This window comes from Rhinoraja longicauda, chromosome 15 (genome assembly GCF_053455715.1).
Source record: "Rhinoraja longicauda isolate Sanriku21f chromosome 15, sRhiLon1.1, whole genome shotgun sequence".
NCBI classification, from domain to species: domain Eukaryota; kingdom Metazoa; phylum Chordata; class Chondrichthyes; order Rajiformes; family Arhynchobatidae; genus Rhinoraja; species Rhinoraja longicauda.
The window spans coordinates 44,993,961-45,013,453 of NC_135967.1; the positions used below are offsets into that span (position 1 = coordinate 44,993,961).

The 19,493-nt window shown below is 47.0% G+C and overlaps 1 protein-coding gene across 9 annotated transcripts in view; it reads left to right on the forward strand.

Annotated features, from left to right (window-relative positions):
• Positions 1-16,944, forward strand: part of LOC144600698 (neuronal migration protein doublecortin-like) — a 170,789-nt gene extending 153,845 nt beyond the window's left edge. For all 9 annotated transcript variants that reach the window (XM_078412594.1, XM_078412593.1, XM_078412596.1 and 6 more), the window contains 2 exons: positions 6,754-6,860; positions 7,722-16,944. In XM_078412594.1, coding sequence (XP_078268720.1) covers positions 6,754-6,860; positions 7,722-7,778 — 164 coding nt within the window. In that variant the 3' untranslated portion in view covers positions 7,779-16,944. The remainder of the gene's footprint in view (positions 1-6,753; positions 6,861-7,721) is intronic.
• Positions 16,945-19,493: the final 2,549 nt, after the last annotated feature.

Sequence of the window (19,493 nt, forward strand, 5' to 3'; positions counted from 1 at the left end):
CAGTGTAGGCCCGGAGGCCCGGGCGCCGCCTAACGGAAGTTGCGTAGCAACCCACCTCCCATCCCGGGCGGCCGCCATTGGGGAAGCGGGAGCACGTGGCCGCTGGCTGGGTGAGGTCACGTGGGGAGCGGGGCGGTGACGTCACCCTTTGTCATTTTTCTTTGGGAGTGAGGAAGTTGGCAACCCTAAATACGTGCAAACTCCACAATGACAGCACCAGAGGTTAGGGTTGTGCCCTGATCATTGAGATGTGAGCAATGCCTCTGCCAGCTGTGTCACTGCAGTCACTCATGTAATCAGAGCGTGATACAGCGTGGAAACGGGCCCTTCGTCCCAACTCGCCCACACCGGCCTACAATGCCCCGGCCACACTAGTCCCACCTGCCCGCGTTTGGCCCGTTGTCCTCAGGTTCCCATTACATGTTTATCCTCATCCCTTAAACTTATGCCTCCATAACCAGTAGAACCAAAGAACTGCAGGTGGTGGTTCACTAAAATAAGCACAAAGTGCTGGAGTAACTCAGCGGGTCAGGCAGCATCTCTGGAGAACAAGAGTAGATGATGTTTCAGGTCGGGGAACCTTCCACTGACTCTGGGTTGTTCCCATTTTGCAGTCTATTCAGACACTAGAATAAGCTAGACCACGGTTTGGCCAAGCACTCTCGTTTGGTCCACCGAGACCTGCCTGCTGCATCTCCCAGTTGCTAACCATTGTAACTCCCCCCCCCCCCGATCCCATATACCCACCACCGTCTGTGGGAAAAGTTGCCCCCTCAGGTTCCTATTAAACCTTAACCCTCACCTCTTAAACCAGGCATCTGAGTTAGAATCTCCAGCTAACAGTAGCTCAAACCTTTAACTTTATTATGGACACAAAAGCTGGAGTAAATTCCAGTCTGAAGAAGGGTCTCGACCCGAAACGTCACCCATTCCTTCACTCCAGAGATGCTGCCTGACCCGCTGAGTTACTCCAGCACCTTGTGTCTAGGTCAATAGTCAATAGTCTTTTATTTGTCACAAACACATAAATGTGCAGTGAAATGAAAAATTGCCCGCAGTTCAACAATAAGACCAATAAGAATAATCAATAAAAATGCAATAACACATACAATCATAACCAACACCAAACAAAAGAAACATCCATCACAGTGAGTCTCCTCCAGTCACTCCTCACTGTGATGGAAGGCCAGAATGTCTTTTTCTCTTCCCTGCCTTAGGTAAAAGGAGCTAAGGTAAAATGGCTTTGGCCATCGTGTCCAAGTTTCTATCACAGAGCTGCTTAACTCCCACAGTGAAGCTCGTTAAATTTGCATATTTGCCATATTCCCTCTCTCTCCATCCCTCCCCTACCCAAGTCGCACCAGCTTCTCGTTCTCACCCGACACACAGCTAACAATGAATGGCGTGTTTCATTTATCATCATCACTTTTTTGCATATTCTTCATTGATTTGTTCTTTATCTCTCCACATCACTCGTTTCCCTTCTCCCTAACTAGTCTGAAGAAGGGTCTCGACCCAAAACGTCACCCATTCCTTCTCTCCAGAGATGCTGCCTTGTCCCGCTGAGTTACTCCAGCTTTTTGTGTCTATCTTCGGTTTAAACCACCATCTGCAGTTCCTTCTTACTTTATTACGGACCTTACTTATTAAATCTATGCGGGGAATATTCAGACCAGACAAAAATGCTTCTGGTCTCCCTAAAGCAATTAAATAAAGATCTGTGCATATGTACTTCCATTACATAATCAAATCAAGATCCGGACCATCTAGGATAAAGCAGCTGAGTTCATTGCCACACAACCCATCACCTTAAATATTCACAAGATAGACACAAAACTGCTGGAGTAACCCAGCGGGTCAGGCAGCATCTCTGAGGAGAAGGCAGGAGAATGGAGTTGAGAGGGAAAGATAGTTCAGCCACGATGGTGTCAAGTTAGGAAAAGGGGACGTACAGCGAGATCTGGGTGTCCTAGTGCATCAGTCACTGAAAGGAAGCATGCAGGTACAGCAGGCAGTGAAGATAGCCAATGGAATGTTGGCCTTCATAACAAGAGGAGTTGAGTATAGGAGCAAAGAGGTCCTTCTGCAGTTGTACAGGGCCCTAGTGAGACTGCACCTGGAGTACTGTGTGCAGTTTTGGTCTCCAAATTTGAGGAAGGATATTATTGCTATTGAGGGTGTGCAGCGTAGGTTTGCTAGGTTAATTCCCGGAATGGCGGGACTGTCGTACGTTGAAAGGCTGGAGCGACCAGGCTTGTATACACTGGAATTTAGAAGGATGAGAGGAGATCTTATCGAAACGTATAAGATTATTAAGGAGTTGGACACGTTAGAGGGAGGAAACATGTTCCCAATGTTGGGGGAGTCCAGAACAAGGGGCCACAGTTTAAGAATAAGGGGTAGGCCATTTAGAACTGAGATGAGGAAAAACCTTTTCAGTCAGAGAGTTGTGAATCTGTGGAATTCTCTGCCTCAGAAGGCAGTGGAGGCCAATTCTCTGAATGCATTCAAGAGAGAGCTAGATAGAGCTCTTAAGGATAGCGGAGTCAGGGGGTATGGGGAGAAGGCAGGAACGGGGTACTGATTGAGAATGATCAGCCATGATCACATTGAATGGCGGTGTTGGCTTGAAGGGCCGAATGGCCTCCTCCTGCACCTATTGTTTATTGTCTATTGATTGAATTGATGGGTTGCATGGCTTAATTCTGCTCCGATGACTATGGTATTTACCTAGCAGGCACCATTGCAATGTTTAAGAAACAATTACACAGGTACATGGATAGATAGGACAGGTTTAGAGGGATATGGGCCAAACGCAGGCAGGTGGGACCAGTGTCGCTGGGACATGTTGGTCGGAGTGGGCAAGTTGGGCTGAAGGACCTGTTTCCACTCTGTATATCGTTCTATGTCTATATGAACTTCCGAGACTTGTAGAAACAGGGAACTGCGGAACCTGGTTTACAATGGAAGACACAGAGTGCTGGAGTAGCTCAGCAGGTCAGGCAGCATCTCAGGGGAACATGGAGAGGAGACGTTTTGGGTCGGGACCCTTCTTCAAACTGATTGAGGGTTTATTGTGACATTAAAGTATCGTTGAATTGAACTGAGTGGATACAGGGTGAAGTGTACCCATTGTGTCCGTGTTGTATCTTGTACGGGATTAAGAACAATACGTCTCTACCCCAGTAACTTGGCATTTTTCCTTTCAACACATCCATCAAGCGGCCTTTCGGCCTGATATTGCCAATTTAACGAGCTTCGCTGTGGGAGTTAAGTAGCTGTGTGATAGAACCTTGGACACGATGGCCAAAGCCATTGTACCTTAACTCCCAGACACAAAATACTGGAGTAACTCAGCGGGACAGGCAGCTTCTCTGGAGAGAAGGAATGGGTGACGTTTCGGGTCGAGACCCTTCATTCAGACTGAGGAAGGGTCTCTTGCCCAGTGTAGGGGAATGGAGAACCAGAGGACATAGGTTTAAGGTGATGAGAAGGGTCTCGACCCGAAACGTCACCCATTCCTTCTGCTCTCCAGAGATGCTGCCTGTCCCGCTGAGTTACTCCAGCATCTTGTGTCAACTGTCAGTTTAAACCAGCATCTCCAGTTCCTCCCTACACATTACCTAAGCTCCTAGGTAGACACAACATGCTGGAGTAACTCAGCGGGTCAGGCAGCATCTCGGGAGAGAAGGAATGGGTGACGTTTCGGATCGAGACCCTTCTTGGGTCTTCCCCTTCCCCCTTTAGCCAGGTGGCCCCAGCAACTCCCCACCCATACAATTGTCCTCATGACCCCCCCCCCCCCCCCTCCTCTCTGAACACCCACCATCCACCCCACCAGACATCTCCATCTACTCACCTGCCCTCATCCGACCCCAACCCCCACCCTTGCCGTGTGTTCACCATCCCCCCTGACCTCCCCCTTTCTGACACGGAACGGTCTCTCCTCAGCAGAGGCCTCACCTTTGTTCCCCTCCGCCCCCACCTCAGCGAGTTCTGGGTCCGTTCTTTATATATATTTTTTTATTTTTTCCTTGCCTCCATCTCTTACCTAAGCTCCTGCTTTGTCAATAGATATGGATATTTCCCCAGCAGTCTGGGGGGAGGATTAATTCAAGCCTCCGGCAACCTACACTCTCTCTTCCTGAATCCCCTCTTCTGAGGCCCCAGGAGAGCACTGATTGTTGGTCTTCCAGCCTGGATTGTGAGGTGATTTCTCCTGATCAGGCGTGTGTCAGCCCACTGCTTGCTTTGCCATGGATGCCAGTGCTGGAGCTGTTACTGATTTAAATATTCAGTTCCAATCGTCCATAAATCTCGACACGCTGAATGCAATCCCATCCTCGGCATTTTTCTCCTCTCAAGAGTTCACCGACCTTGGGGGGGATTTGCCAAGTCAATGATGGTTTTCATTAAAGGCCGATTAATTATACCCTGCTAAGTTTTTTACAATGGGCATTGTAAATTTAACTTGTTGGCATTTCATACGAGATGTCACGCTGGTTAAAAAAAAAAAACGCACTGTGGAGAAAACAAAGAATTTTAGAACTCGGTTAGTTTGCAGAAATGTGGCTGCACTCCTCAAACGACTGGTTGCCCCTGCCTGCGCTACAGGGAGAGGTTGAGCAGGTTAGGACTCTTATTCCTGGGAGCGCAGGAGGATGAGGGGTGATCTTATCGAGGTGTACAAAATCTTGAGAGGAATTGATGCTTTCAAGAGAGAGTTCGATAGAGCTCTTAAGGATAGCGGAGTCAAGGGATCTGGGGAGAAGGCAGGAACGGGGTACTGATTGTGAATGATCAGCCATGATCACAGTGAATGGCGGTGCCGGCTCGAAGGGCTGAATGGCCTACTCCTGCACCTATTGTCTATTGTCTATTGATCGGGTAGATGCACACAGAGTCCCTTGCCCAGAGTAGGGGAATCGAGGACCGGAGGACGTAGGTTTGAAGTGAGGTGGGATAGACCGCAAGGTGGCAACTCTACCGCTGCGCCACCGCGCCGCCCCAGAGATGTGTTTTCTCAACACGCAATATAGTAAATGGTATTGGAACTTGAGGGGCAACTTTTTTCACACAAAGGGTGGTGGGTGTATGGAACAATCTGCCGGAGGAGGCAGTTGAGGCGGGGACTATCGCAACGTTTAAGAAACATTCGGACAAGTACATGGATAGGATAGGTTTGGAGGGAGTGTGGGAGAAAACCAGAGCAATTGGAGAAAACCCATACAGTCACAGGAAGAACGTACAAATCCGTACAGACAGCACCCAAGGTCAGGATGAAACCCGGGTCTCTGGCGCTGTAAGGCAGCAATTCTACTGCCCCAGCCATTATAGAAACATAGAAACATAGAAAATAGGTGCAGGAGTAGGCCATTCGGCCCTTCGAGCCTGCACCGCCATTCAACATGATCATGGCTGATCATCCAGCTCAGTAGCCTGTACCTGCCTTCTCTCCATACCCCCTGATCCCTTTAGCCACAAGGGCCACATCTAACTCCCTCTTAAATATAGCCAATGAACTGGCCTCAACTACCTTCTGTGGCAGAGAATTCCACAGACTCACCACTCTCTGTGTGAAGAAATGTTTTCTCATCTCGGTCCTAAAAGACTTCCCCCTTATCCTTAAGCTGTGACCCCTTGTTCTGGACTTCCCCAACATCGGGAACAATCTTCCCGCATCTAGCCTCTCCAACCTTTTAAGAATTTTATATGTTTCAATAAGATCCCCCCTCAGTCTTCTAAATTCCAGCGAGTACAAGCCCAGTCTATGATTGTATGTGTTATTGCATTTTTTATTGATTATTCTTATTGGTCTTATTGTTGAACTGCGGGTAATTTTTCATTTCACTGCACATTTATGTGTTTGTGACAAATAAATGACTATTGACTATTGACTATTGTCCTGCCCTGATTTGATTTCCCAAAAAGCACCACCTCACACTTATCTAAATGAAACTCCATTTGCCATTCCTCGGCCCACGTGCCCCACTGATCAAGACACCCCTGTAATTCTCGACAAGACTGATTACGACACCGTCTATTTTGGTGACATCTGCAAACGCTCTGATCGTGCCTCGTACATTCTCATCTAAATCATGGGTTATAGATGTCAAACGGCACTGGTCTCTGAGGCACACCACTGGTCACGGGCCTCAGGCCAAGACCTGTTATGAGCTTCAGTGTCAAGCTTGGTTTATATCAGAATTTAAAATCCTGAGTTCGTGCCACAAGAATTTATATAGTTATAGTCGCTTTTGTGTAGGAAGGAACTGCAGATGCTGGTTTAAACCGAGGATGGACACAAAATGCTGGAGTAACTCAGCGGGACAGGTGGCATCTCTGGAGAGAAGGGATGGGCGATGTTTTGGGGGAAGAATTTTGTGTATATATATATATATATATATACACACACACACACAGACACACACACACACACACACACACACACACACACACACACACACACACACACACACTCACACACACACACACACACACTCACACACACACACACACACACACACACACACAAGCACACAAACATATACAATAAAAACAAACAATAATAGTGCAATAATAACAATAATAGTCTTTGAGGTTCAGAGTTTATTTGAGGTTGTGGTGTCTAATGATGCTCTGGTGACATTGATTTTTGTCGCAAGTGCATTGTTCCTGATATTCTGAAATGGATCAACATGACTTTGCAGTATCGGCACACTAATAGTTGTTTGTTGTGTTGTGTATTTTCAGCTAATGGGACCTCCAGCAGCCAGCTCTCAACCCCAAAGTCAAACAAGTCCCCAATCTCCACACCCATTTCTACACCCAACAGTCCAGGCTGCCTTCGCAAGCATAAGGTAAGATGTCAACCGGTTCGCTCCTGGCCTCCCGCTCGGGCCACAGAAGGCCGCTGCCTCAACACGAAGCATCTTTCATAACTCCATTTAATTAATGTCACCAAGAAAATGCGCGGAACGCTGGGATTACGGTGGCGCGGCGGTAGAATTGCTGCCTTACTGCGCTTGCAGCGCCAGAGACCTGGGTCCGATCCTGACTATGGGCGCTGTCTGTACGGAGTTTGTACGTTCTCCCCGTGGTTTTCCTCCGAGATCTTCGGTTTCCTCCCACACTCCAAAGACGTGCATGTTTGTAGGTTAATTGGCTCGGTGTAAATGTAAGATATTGTCCCTAGTGTGCGTAAGATGGTGTTAATGTGCGGGGATCTAGGTGGAGACAGGAAGATAGAGGGAGATCTGGGAAGGAGGAGGGGAAGCGAGGGACAGAGAAACTATCTAAAGTTGGAGAAGTCGATGTTCATACCGCTGGGCTGCAAGCTGCCAGTGAACATCGACTTCTCCAACTTTAGATAGTTCCTCTGTCCCTCTCTTCCCCTCCTCCTTCCCAGATCTCCCTCTATCTTCCTGTCTCCACCTATATCCTTCCTTTGTCCCGCCCCCTGACATCAGTCTGAAGAAGGGTCTCGACCCGAAACGTCACCCATTCCTTCTCTCCCGAGATGCTGCCCGACCCGCTGAGTTACTCCAGCATTTTGTGAATAAATACCTTCGATTTGTACCAGCATCTGCAGTTATTTTCCTATACTTCTAAACCCCAGCGAACACAAGCCTAGTCTTTTCAATCTTTCCTCGTATGACAGTCCCGCCAACCCAGGGATCTGTAAATTCCTCTCACGATTGTGTCTGGTCTTTCTCCTGTAGGACCTGTATCTGCCACTTTCTCTGGATGACTCGGACTCTCTGGGTGACTCGATGTAAGCCACCCGCGCCAGCGGTCGGGCCAAGAAGTGAAGTCCGGAAATCGCCGCGGGTAGTTGTAAGACATGGGAATGAAAATCTGCCCGGGCACAGAAACATTACAATACTGGGCGCGCAAATCACCCAAATTTAAAAAAACCCCCTAAAGTTGCCCTTTTTTTTGAAACGTTTGTCCATCCAGTAAGAAACCTAGTATCTCGGAGCATCACTGCCTTTTTCTAAACATCAAGAATATAATGCACTGTGAGAATATTTCATAACGCAAGCAGGTCTCTTGTACATTACACGTCTGTGCAACTTGTGGTCTTTTGATTTTTTTCGATGTCGTTGTTCCCCCTGTGATGTTTTCCCACATCCCACTTTGATATTAATGCGTTATGTTATCGGAAAAAAAAAAACTTCAAAACCTCTGCCGGTTTTTTTTTGCTTTGCACGAGGAAAAAATGTGCTCTGCTGCGCAGAAATATTTCAACGTCCGACTTGTTCAGAAAAAGGAAAGAGGACACCCCCCCTCCCCCCCCCACCCCCCCCCCAAAAAAAACAAAAAAAATCCGTTAAGATTCACGACGTTGAACTGAGAATGGGAATGAAATTTGAGAATTAAAACGTTGCCTAGAGAAGAACTAAGCATTATTGATTTTCTAAAGTCAAATTGGACCATCTTTGTTTCATACTTTTTTTAAGCAACAAAATAATAATTCTGAATAATTCCTGCTTTTTATGACATTTTGAATGGATAGGGTTAGATAGCAAATCTGCAATTTCCTAGCAAGAACATGGTGTTCTTAAACTTTTTTAATTTGTGAATGTGTTCCCTGTGCAATTATCCAAACCTGTTTATAACTAAACTTACTGAATAGAGTTAATAGAACACTTGTAAAATTTGGTGGCAAAGGATTTTCTTTGAAAAATAATTGATAGGGAAAAGGGAATGTCAATGTGCTACTGGATTAGAATCAGCATGGAATCGATGGCTCCAGTGTAGGAATAATCTTCTTTCTTGGTTGCGAAGGGATATTTACAGTTTTTGCTTGATTTGGTGTGACATTCAGCTCGCAGGTTGAGGTGGAATTCACATGAAAGTGCACTGTCAGGTTTCCTGCATTGCACACTCAATCTATCAAAGATTCACGGTGAGTTTTTCTCTGTACGTTATGCCTGCAGAATTTCGTAAGATGCTGCCTTCAGCATAATACGTCCACGTTCTAGGCAGAAGTGACTCTGTTATGCCCTTGTACTCCCCGGTGTTAACAAGTCAGATTCAGTAGAGATAGCTGGTTAGTCCTGTTAGTTCCACTTGATTGAATGTTGTGGCTAGCAACTTTATTTTTCGGCTACGAACCCCTGCCATAAGGGATTGCCCGAAAGGAATTAGCCGATGGAAGCCTTCAAGGTGGAAATTCATGTGGTAAATTGCATGTGGTAAATTCTAGTTCGAAAATTCAGTCCCGAAACAGTGTCTATAAGTCGTGGTCAAAGGTAGACACAAAATGCTGAAGTAACTCAGCGGGTCAGACAGTATCTCTGGAGAAAAGGAATGTCTCGACCCGAAACGTCACCCATTCCTTCTCTCCCGAGATGCTGCCTGACTTGCTGAGTTACTCCAGCATTTTGTGAATAGGTATCTTTCAATTGTTCTATATCTCTCTATATACATTCATCTCTCTATGTCACCAACTATATCTCTCGTTTCCCTTTCACAGGAGATAGGAATAGAATTAAGCCATTCGGCCCATCGAGTCTAGTCCGCCATTCAATCATGGCTGATCTATCTCTCCCTCCTAACCCCTGACTCTCAGTCTGAAGAAGGGTCACGACCCGAAATGTCACCTATTCCTTCTCCCCAGAGATGCCTCCCGTCCCGCTGAGTTACTCCAGCTTTTTGTGTCTATCTTCAGTTTAAACCAGCATCTGCAGTTCCTTCCTACACATTTTGACCAAGTATAGGTGTTCAGTACAAGTAGGTTGCTATGTTGACACATTTAGCATGCACCTCAGTGGAAAAACCTCAACACCTTGATGTTATACATTGACGACCGTAATTGACATCTAAGTTAAAAATGAATTGGGCCAAGGTGTAAAATATATTGCTAGCTTATATTTCAATGCATCCATTATTTAATAGCCACGATAATGGGGAAATAGGGAGGAATGTTAGGCATTTATCTGGCACGGTGGTGCAGCGGTAGAGTTGCTGCCTCACAGTGCCAGAGACCCGGGTTCGATTCTGACCACAGGTGCTGTCTGCACGTTCTCCCCGTGCCCTGCGTGGGTTTTCTCCGGGTGCTCCAGTTTTCTCCCACACTCCAAAGACGTGCAGGTTTGCAGGCTGATTGGCTTGGTAAATTTGTAAATTTTAAGATAGTGTTTTAAGAGCATTGTGAGACAGTGTTAGTATGCAGAGATGGCTGGTCAGTGCAGTTTGTGCACTGTATCTCTAAACTAAACTAAATTATTATGGAACGTGTTCATCCAGAGTAACAATTGCAGTATGTATTAAACCCCTGTCCCACTCAGGCGATTGTTTTAGGCGACTACAGGCGACTAGGCTGTCACCACATGGTTGCCGGGGTGTCGCCTGTACGGCCGTGAGTCGTCTCCAAAGAGTCGTAGCGTTTTTCTGGTCGCCGCTGGATTTTGAAACGTTTAAAATTTTTCGCCGACTGTTGGTTTGACGACAACGATCGTAGCTTGACGTCTCCTGACGGGGGCGCTGTCGTAGGTTGTCGCCAGGTGACGTAGGTTGTCGCCGGTGCTGACTTCGTTGGATTCCATTGGCGACTACCCACGTCAACCGGCGACAGGCGTCAACCGACACGGTCGTAGCTTGTCGCGGGTGGACATAGGTTGACTTCGATTGGCGTAGGTTGCCGCCTGTGTGGTCGTAGGTTGTCGTAGGTGCGGTGGTAGGTGGACGTCCTGAGTCGCGACGATAGGGGCGTCGGTTGTCGGTAGCTTGACGTCGACTAGGTGTTAGGTTGTTGTAGCTTGTCGTAGACATTGTCGTCGGGGGGTCCAGTCGCCGTTTTTTCGGCGGCCTGCTACAACTATTGCAGTCGCTGGCAGTCGCCTAAAAAAACGCCTAAGTGGGACAGGCCCCTTAGTAATCCTTTTCTTCTGAAGTACTTCAATAACATTGATTCATAAGTAATCTTGTGTCCATTTTCAGACACCCGCCATTCGGTATCCAATATAGACAATAGACAATAGGTGCAGGAGGAGGCCATTCGGCCCTTCGAGCCAGTACCGCCATTCAATGTGATCATGGCTGATCATTCTCAATCAGTACCCTGTTCCTGCCTTCTCCCCATACCCCCTGACTCCGCTATCCTTAAGAGCTCTATCTAGCTCTCCCTTGAATGTATCCAGAGAATTGGCCTCCACTGCCTTCTGAAGCAGAGAATTCTACAGATTCACAACTCTCTGACTGAAAAAGTTTTTCCTCATCTCAGTTCTAAATGGCCTACCCCTTATTCTTAAACTGTGGCCCCTTGTTCTGGACTCCCCAACATTGGGAACATGTTTCCTGCCTCTAACGTGTCCAACCCCTTAATAATCTTATACGTTTCGATAAGATCTCCTCTCATCCTTCTAAATTCCAGTGTATACAAGCCTAGTCGCTCCAGTCTTTCAACATATGACAGTCCCGCCATTCCGGGAATTCCAGTTTTAGTTAACGTTAATACCAGTTCAATACACATATCGAATCATGCCAAGGAATTAAATAAGGCTTGCAGGTTTGTAGGTTAATTGGCTTGGTATAATTATAAGTTGTAAATTGTCCCTGGTGTGTGTAGGATAGTGTTAGTGTGCGGGGATCGCTGGTAGGTGCGGACTCGGTGGCTCGAAGGGCCTGTTTCCGCGCTGTGTCTCTAAGTTACACTAAACTAAAAGTAGACTCGATGGGCTGAATGGCCTGATTCTGCTCCTGTTTCTGATGATCTGAAGCTATGTCAGGTTCAGACAAGCTAAGTATCACTCCATTAACATCAAATACAGGACCAGATTACCTGTGAAATCCACAGCATGCATTATCTGAATAATGTCTCTTGTCTGTCGGCATCCTGTGAGGTAAAATGATGGCCTGTGTAGGAAGGAACTGCAGATGCTGGTTAAACAAAGAAGGTAGACACACAATGCTGGAGTAACTCAGCGGGTCAGGCAGCATCTCGGGAGAGAAGGTCTTGTCTTGGGTGACGTTTCGGGTCGAGACCCTTCTTCAGACTGACGTGGGGGGGAGGGGGAGGGACAAAGATGGGATGTGGCCGCTGACAGGAAGACTAGTGGGAGAACTGGGAAGGGGGAGGGGGTAGATAGAGAGAGGGAAAACAGGGACTATCTGAAGTTACCGCACACAATGCTGGAGTAACTCAGTGGGGCGTGCAGCTGACACACAGTGACCGTTCGGGGGTGGGACCGAACAGGTTCATTAAGTGAACTGTACCCGTGTGCTTACTTTACACTGAATGTTAACTAATGAGTTGGAAGATTAATATAAGATCATTTCTATTGTCCAAACCCCCACGCACATGCAGTTATTCAATTGTCTTTGGTCACAGCAAAGATGTTGTCCAGCTGGAGAAGATTTACGAGGACGTTGCCAGGACTCCAGGGCCTGAGCTAAGGGGGGTGAAGTTGGGGCAGGTTGGGACTCTCTCCCCCTTGGAGCGCTGGAGGGTGAGGGGTGATCTTATCGAGGTGTACAAAATCTCGAGAGGAATAGATCGGGTAGACGCACAGAAGTGAGAATTTCTTTGTTCTACCTGGGAGATCGGACAATAAAAAAGCCCAGTCTCTTGAATCTCTTGAGTCTCCAGAGTAGGGGAACTGAGAACCTGTTATGAGAAAGATGTTGTCAAACTGGAAAGGGTGCAGAGAGAAGATTTGCAAGGACTCGAGGGACTGAGCTGCAGGGAGAGGTTGAGCAGGCTAGGACTCTATTCCTTGGTGCGCAGGAGGATGAGGGATCATCTTATGGAAACGTTCCTCCAAATGTTGCAAAGAAAGACAAAATCCCAAAAGGTTTTTAAAAAAGAGACCTTTATAATAGACTCAAGGGTTGCCCACTATGTTCTACATTCCGTTTTCTCTGAAGCCATAGCTGGGCGACTTGGCTTGGGCCTGCTCGCGTTCCCATGGAAACAGATGGACCGGTTTCTGTTGCCATGCAACAAGAGGTGTATAAAAATCATGAGAGGAATAGATCGGGTGGATGCACACAGTCTCTTGCCCCAGAGTAGGTGAATCGAGGACCAGAGGCCATAGGTTCAAGGCGAAGGGGGAAAGATTTAATAGGATTCTGAGTGACAATCTATACAACAGAGGGTGGTGGGTGTACTGAACGAGCTGCCAGAAGAGGCAGTTGAGGCAGGGACTATCCCAATGCTTAAGAAACATTCAGACAGGTGCATGGATTGGACAGGGCTGGAGGGATGTTTCTTGATTCGAACGGGCGTCAAGAGTTATGGGGAGAAGGCAGGAAAACGGGATTAGGAGGCAGCGATCAGCCACGATTGAATGGCGGAGTGGGCTTGATGGGCCGAATGGCCTCATTCTACTCCTGTAACTTGTGAACTTGTGATGTGGGCCAAATGCAGGCAGGTGGGACTAGTGTAGATGGGATAGTGGCCGGTGTGGGTAGGTTGGGCCGAAGGGCCTGTTTCCACGCTGTACCACTCTAGGGCGGCACGATAGCGCAGCGGTAGAGTTGCTGCTTTACAGCGAATGCAGCGCCGGAGACTCAGGTTCGATCCTGACTACGGGTGCTGCACTGTAAGGAGTTTGTACGTTCTCCCCGTGACCTGCGTGGGTTTACTCCGAGATCTTCGGTTTCGTCCCACACTCCAAAGACGTACAGGTATGTAGGTTAATTGGCTGGGTAAATGTAAAAATAAATTGTCCCTAGTGGGTGTAGGATAGTGTTAATGTACGGGGATCACTGGGCGGCACGGACTTGGAGGGCCGAAAAAAGGCCTGTTTCCGGCTGTATATATATGATATGATGATATTCCAAGTTCTCTGTTTAGTTTATGTTATAACGCTGCCCCTTTGAACAGAGTGTGTAGGTGGAGCGCTGGTAAATGAAAATAATCCAGGTTGGCTATGATATTTATTGAACAAAGTACAATCATCCATGGCTGTGAGGAGAACAGTGGTCAAGTCAAGTCAATTTTATTTGTATAGCACATTTAAAAACAACCCACGTTGACCAAAGTGCTGTACATCTGATTAGGAAAAAAAAAAAGAAACATACAGTGACAGGGTCTTTTATTTTCCATTGAATATGTTAACCAAAGTGGCAGTCGATTTGTGTGCGTCCTTTTAAACCAGACAAAGACTTAGAAAGACTGAAGGCAAACTCTTATCTACGTTTGCCTTCAAAGTCCAGCCAAACATAAAAACTGGCCCAAAAACAAAAATGCTTCAAATGCTGCAAAGAAAGACCAAATCACAAAAATATTTTTAAAAAGAGATCTTCATGATAGACTCAAGCCTTGCCCACTGTGTTCTGCTTTGATTTTTCTTTTTAATTTATGGCAGGGCAATTTGGGACTCTCAGCGTTCCCACGGAAACAGGAGGACTGTTTTCTATGGCGATGCAACAAAGGGGGCGTGCGGGAATAAAATGGCGCCGTTCCCATAATTGGCGGCTGCCGTGCCAGCCGACTGGCACGGTAAAGAAGCAGGAAGGTCGTAGGTTCATAAGTGATAGGAGCAGAATTAGGCCATTCGGCCCATCATGTCTACTCCGCCATTCAATCATGGCTGACCTATCTCTCCCTCCTCACCCCATTCTCCTGCCTTCCCCCCATCACCTCTGACACCATAGAGTCATCTTCGGACATAAAGTCTTACAGCGTGGAAACAGTCCCTTTGGCCCTCTAAACCCGTCCTATCCATGTACCTATCTAATTATTTCTTAAACATTGCCTATCTCAATTACCTCCTCCGGCAGCTCGTTCCATACACCTACCGCCCTTTGTGTGAAAAAGTTACCCCTCAGATTCCTATTAAACTTTTTCCTCTTCAACTTAAACCTGTCCTCTGGTCCTTGATTGGCCTACTCTGGGCAAGAGAGTCTGTGCGTCTAGCCGATCTATTCCCCTCGTGATTTTATACACCTCAAGACGATCTCCCAGTGGCCGCGTGGGTTTTCTCCAGGTGCTCCTGTTCTCGCCCACATCCCAATGACGTGTGGGTTTGTACGTTAATTGTCCCTCTGTAAATTACCCCCTAGTGTGCAGAGAGTGGACGTGAAAGTGAGATAACATCGAACTAGTCTGAACGGGTGATTGATGGTCAGCGTGGACTCGGTGGGCCGAAGGGCCTGTTTCCACATTGCTTCTTTCAACCAATCCTCTCTCTGACCTGCTTTGGCCGGTCCAATATGTGAGATGATTGTGTTTTGGTTTCATTCCAAACCCGTGGCCAGAAACACACAGACAAATTGGTGGGAATCAATGAGGTAGATGGTAGTACTCTAAATATTATCATTCCAAGGTGCCATCTACCTTCAGTGAAGTGACCAATGTGAATCTCATCCCTCTGTTCTCACTTATTGCTGATCTATTCAGATTGGTTTAGTTTAGTTTATTTATTGTCATGTGTACCGAGGTACAGTGAAAAGCTTTTGTCGTGTACCAACCAGTCAGCGGAAAGACAATGCATGATTGCAATCGAGCCAACCACAGTGTACAGATACATGATCAAGGGAATAACCTGAATGATGTTTAGTGCAAGATAAAGCCAGTAAAGTCCGATCAAAGATAGTCCGAAGGTCTCCAATGAGGTAGATGGTAGTTCCATTAACAGAACACCAACCCCGAGCGTCAATGAAATCCGTAGGAATAAGTACAAGAAGCTCAATTGCGCCAAAATGATTGGTTTTGAAAACAAAAAGCCTGCCGTCAAGTTGAAATATGTAACGGAACTGAGGAAAAAGTTGTTCCTACGTAAAAAGCGTTGATTTCTAAATAGTTTGCTTGCTTGTTTTTTTAATTAAATCAGTGCTATCATTCTTGAATCTTGCATGCTTTCTGTGGTGAAGAGTCAGTTTTTGTTCATCTCTTGCTGCCTCTTTTTCTTTTGTGAAATTCTGAATGTACATAAAATTGTTTATTATTGATTGGACTTTTTAAACTTCTAGTGAATAGGTGTAGTTGGAACGCTTTAATGTAGTTTTACAATACGTGATCACCAGTTGGGTTTTAATAGAAGTGCTCGCTGTTTAGATGAGGTTAAAACACAGTGAATTTAGTTTCTCTACTGTGACTAGTCTGAGACCATTGCCCTTTGATTTGAACTCGATTCAAGCCATCCTTAAAAGGTAAATTAAAATTAAAATAAAAGTCGATAGCGTTAGCTAATGTGGGAGAAAAGAAAAAATGCCTTTTCTTGAGGCACTGTTTTGAATACAGTATTCCTGAACGATTCCACCTTTCTAGATTGCTGTTGTATTTAAAACAAAGTAGTTATTTGTTCTAGCACGGCAGTGGATTTTTTTTCAGTAAAACAAAGTCAGTCACGGTGGCGCAGTGGTAGAGTTGCTGCCTTACAGCGATTGCAGCGCCGGAGACCCGGGTTCGATCCCGACTATGGTCGCCGTCTGTACGGAGTTTGTACGTTCTCCCCCGAGACCTGCGTGGGTTTTCTCCGAGATCTTCGGTTTCCTCCCACAAGTCAAGTCAAGTTTATTTGTCACGTGCGCATACACGATGTGCAGTGAAATGAAAGTGGCAATGCCTGCGGATTGTGCACAAAAAAGAATTACAGTTACAGCATATAAATAAAGTTAATAAAGTTAATACAGAGAAGACAAAATTGCACACTCCAAAGACGTGCAGGTTTGTAGGTTAATTGGCTTGGTAAAAGTTTTTTTAAAAAATGTAAAAATTGTCCCTAGAGGGTGTAGGATAGTGTTAATGTGTGCGGGGATCGCAGGTCAGCACGGACACGGTGGGCCGAAGGGCCTGTTTCCGCGCTGTATCTCTAAACGAATAAACTAAAGTCAAATCATTCCATTTCGCTCAGATCGTCGCAGAAGAGAAACTATCAGTTTGTTTTGTAACTTCCTTTCACTCACTTGTAGTTTGGAGTTGTATTCATTTAAATGTACATTTGCGAGATGTGTGTGATTTAAGAAAAAAATACATTTGATGGAAATCTTTGTGTGGTGTTTGTGTTTTATTCCGATTGGTACAGTGAGTGGACTGAAGTACACTGTTTGAACTTGAAGGTGTCGGGTTTCTTCACCGTGGTTTAAGGTCATAAGGGATAGGAGCAGAATGAGGCCATTTGGCCCATCAAATCTACTCCGCCATTCAACCATGGCTGATCTATCTCTCCCTCCTAACCCCATTCTCCTGCCTTCTCCCCATAACCCTCTGACAAGTCAAGTCAAGTCAAGTTTATTTGTCACATACACATACACAATGTGCAGTGAAATGAAAGTGGCAATGCCTGCGGATTGTGCACAAAAAAGAATTACAGTTACAGCATATAAATAAAGTTAATAAGTTACTATAGTGTAGACAAAAATTTAGTCCCTGGAGTTATAAAAGTTGACAGTCCTGATGGCCTGTGGGAAGAAACTCCGTCTCATCCTCTCCGTTTTCACAGCGTGACAGCGGAGGCGTTTGCCTGACCGTAGCAGCTGGAACAGTCCGTTGCTGGGGTGGTAGGGGTCCCTCATGATCTTGCTTGTTCTGGATCTGCACCTCCTGATGTATAGGTCCTGCAGGGGGGTGAGTGTAGTTCCCATGGTGCGTTCTGCCGAACGCACTACTCTCTGCAGGGCCATCCTGTCCTGGGCCGAGCTGTTCCCAAACCAGACTGTGATGTTGCCGGACAGGATGCTCTCTACAGCCCCAGAGTAGAAGCAATGAAGGATCCTCAGAGACACTCTGAATTTCCTCAGTTGTCTAAGATGGTAAAGGCGCTGCTTTGCCTTACCCACCAGTGCGGCAATGTGCGTTGCCCATGTCAGATCCTCTGTGATGCGGACTCCCAGGTATTTACACCCGTACAACCCGAAACATCCTCTCCACATCCACTCTATCCAGGCCTTTCACTATATTTTTATTTATTTCCAGGAAAATAAGCGATATGTAGTCTACGTTGAAATGTATACAGGGTCTTAACACGATGTTTCTATCTGCAAATCTACGCTAACATCGGCTGCACCCTCTTCCCGCTACGCAGAAGAAAACCTGCCATTGGATTCCTACAGAGAGACGCAATAGACAATAGACAATAGGTGCAGGAGTAGGCCATTCGGCCCTTCGAGCCAGCACCACCATTCAATGTGATCGTGGCTGATCATTCTCAATCAGTACCCCGTTCCTGTCTTCTCCCCATACCCCCTGACTCCGCTATCCTTAAGAGCTCTATCTAGCTCTCTCCTGAATGCATTTAGAGAATTGGCCTCCACTGCCTTCTGAGGCTGTGAATTCCACAGATTCACAACTCTCTGACTGAAAAAGTTTTTCCTCATCTCCATTCTAAATGGCCTACCCCTTATTCTTAAACTGTGGCCCCTGGTTCTGGACTACCCCAACATTGGGAACATGTTTCCTGCCTCTAACGTGTCCAACCCCTTAATAATCTTATATGTTTCGATAAGTGCTGGAGTAACACAGCGGGTCAGGCAACATCTCTGGAGAAAAGGAATAGGTGACGTTTTCGATTGTAACCCCTGACTCTCAGTCTGAAGAAGGGTCTTGACCCGAAATGTCACCTATTCCTTTTTCTCCAGAGATGCTGCCTGACCCGCTGAGTTACCGCAGCGTTTTGTGCCTGTCTTGGGGGTTGTTTGGCAGATGGGGTTGGGGGGGCAAAGGACAATAGACAATAGACAATGGATGCAGGAGTAGGCCATTCAGCCCTTCGAGCCAGCACCGCCATTCAATGCGATCATGGCTGATCACTCTCAATCAGTACCCCGTTCCTGCCTTCTCCCCATACCCCCTCACTCCGCTATCCTTAAGAGCTCTATCCAGCTCTCTCTTGAAAGCATCCAACGAACTGGCCTCCACTGCCTTCTGAGGCAGAGAATTCCACACCTTCACCACTCTCTGACTGAAAAAGTTCTTCCTCATCTCCGTTCTAAATAACAACATAACATAACAACACTTTATTGTCACTCGGCACAACACCGAGCGAAATTTCAGCAGTCACACAAAATACAGCAAAAAGAAAAGAACACAGGACACCCGACCCCAACACAAACATCCATCACAGTGACTCCAAACACCCCCTCACTGTGATGGAGGCAACAAAACTTCCCCTCTCTTCCCCCCGCACCCACGGACAGGCAGCTCGACCCCTACCGAGGCAAACGACACGCACAGCCCCCGCAAGGGGATGGAAGGCCCCCCCGGCCGAGCCGCCCCGGGCACCGAAACGTCCCGCGGCCACACCGGGCGATGTTAAGTCCAACGGCCGAGCCGCACCGGGCACTGAAACGTCCCGCGGCCGAACAGCGCTGACGATGTTAAGTCCAGTGGCCAAGCCGCACCGGGCACTGAAACGTCCCGCGGCCACACCGGGCGATGTTAAGTCCAGCGGCCAAGCCGCACCGGGCATTGAAACGTCCCGCGGCCGAGCCGCACCGGGCACTGAAACGTCCCGCGGCCACACCGGGCACTGAAACGTCCCGCGGCCACACCGGGCGATGTTAAGTCCAGCGGCCGAGCCGCACCGGGCACTGAAACGTCC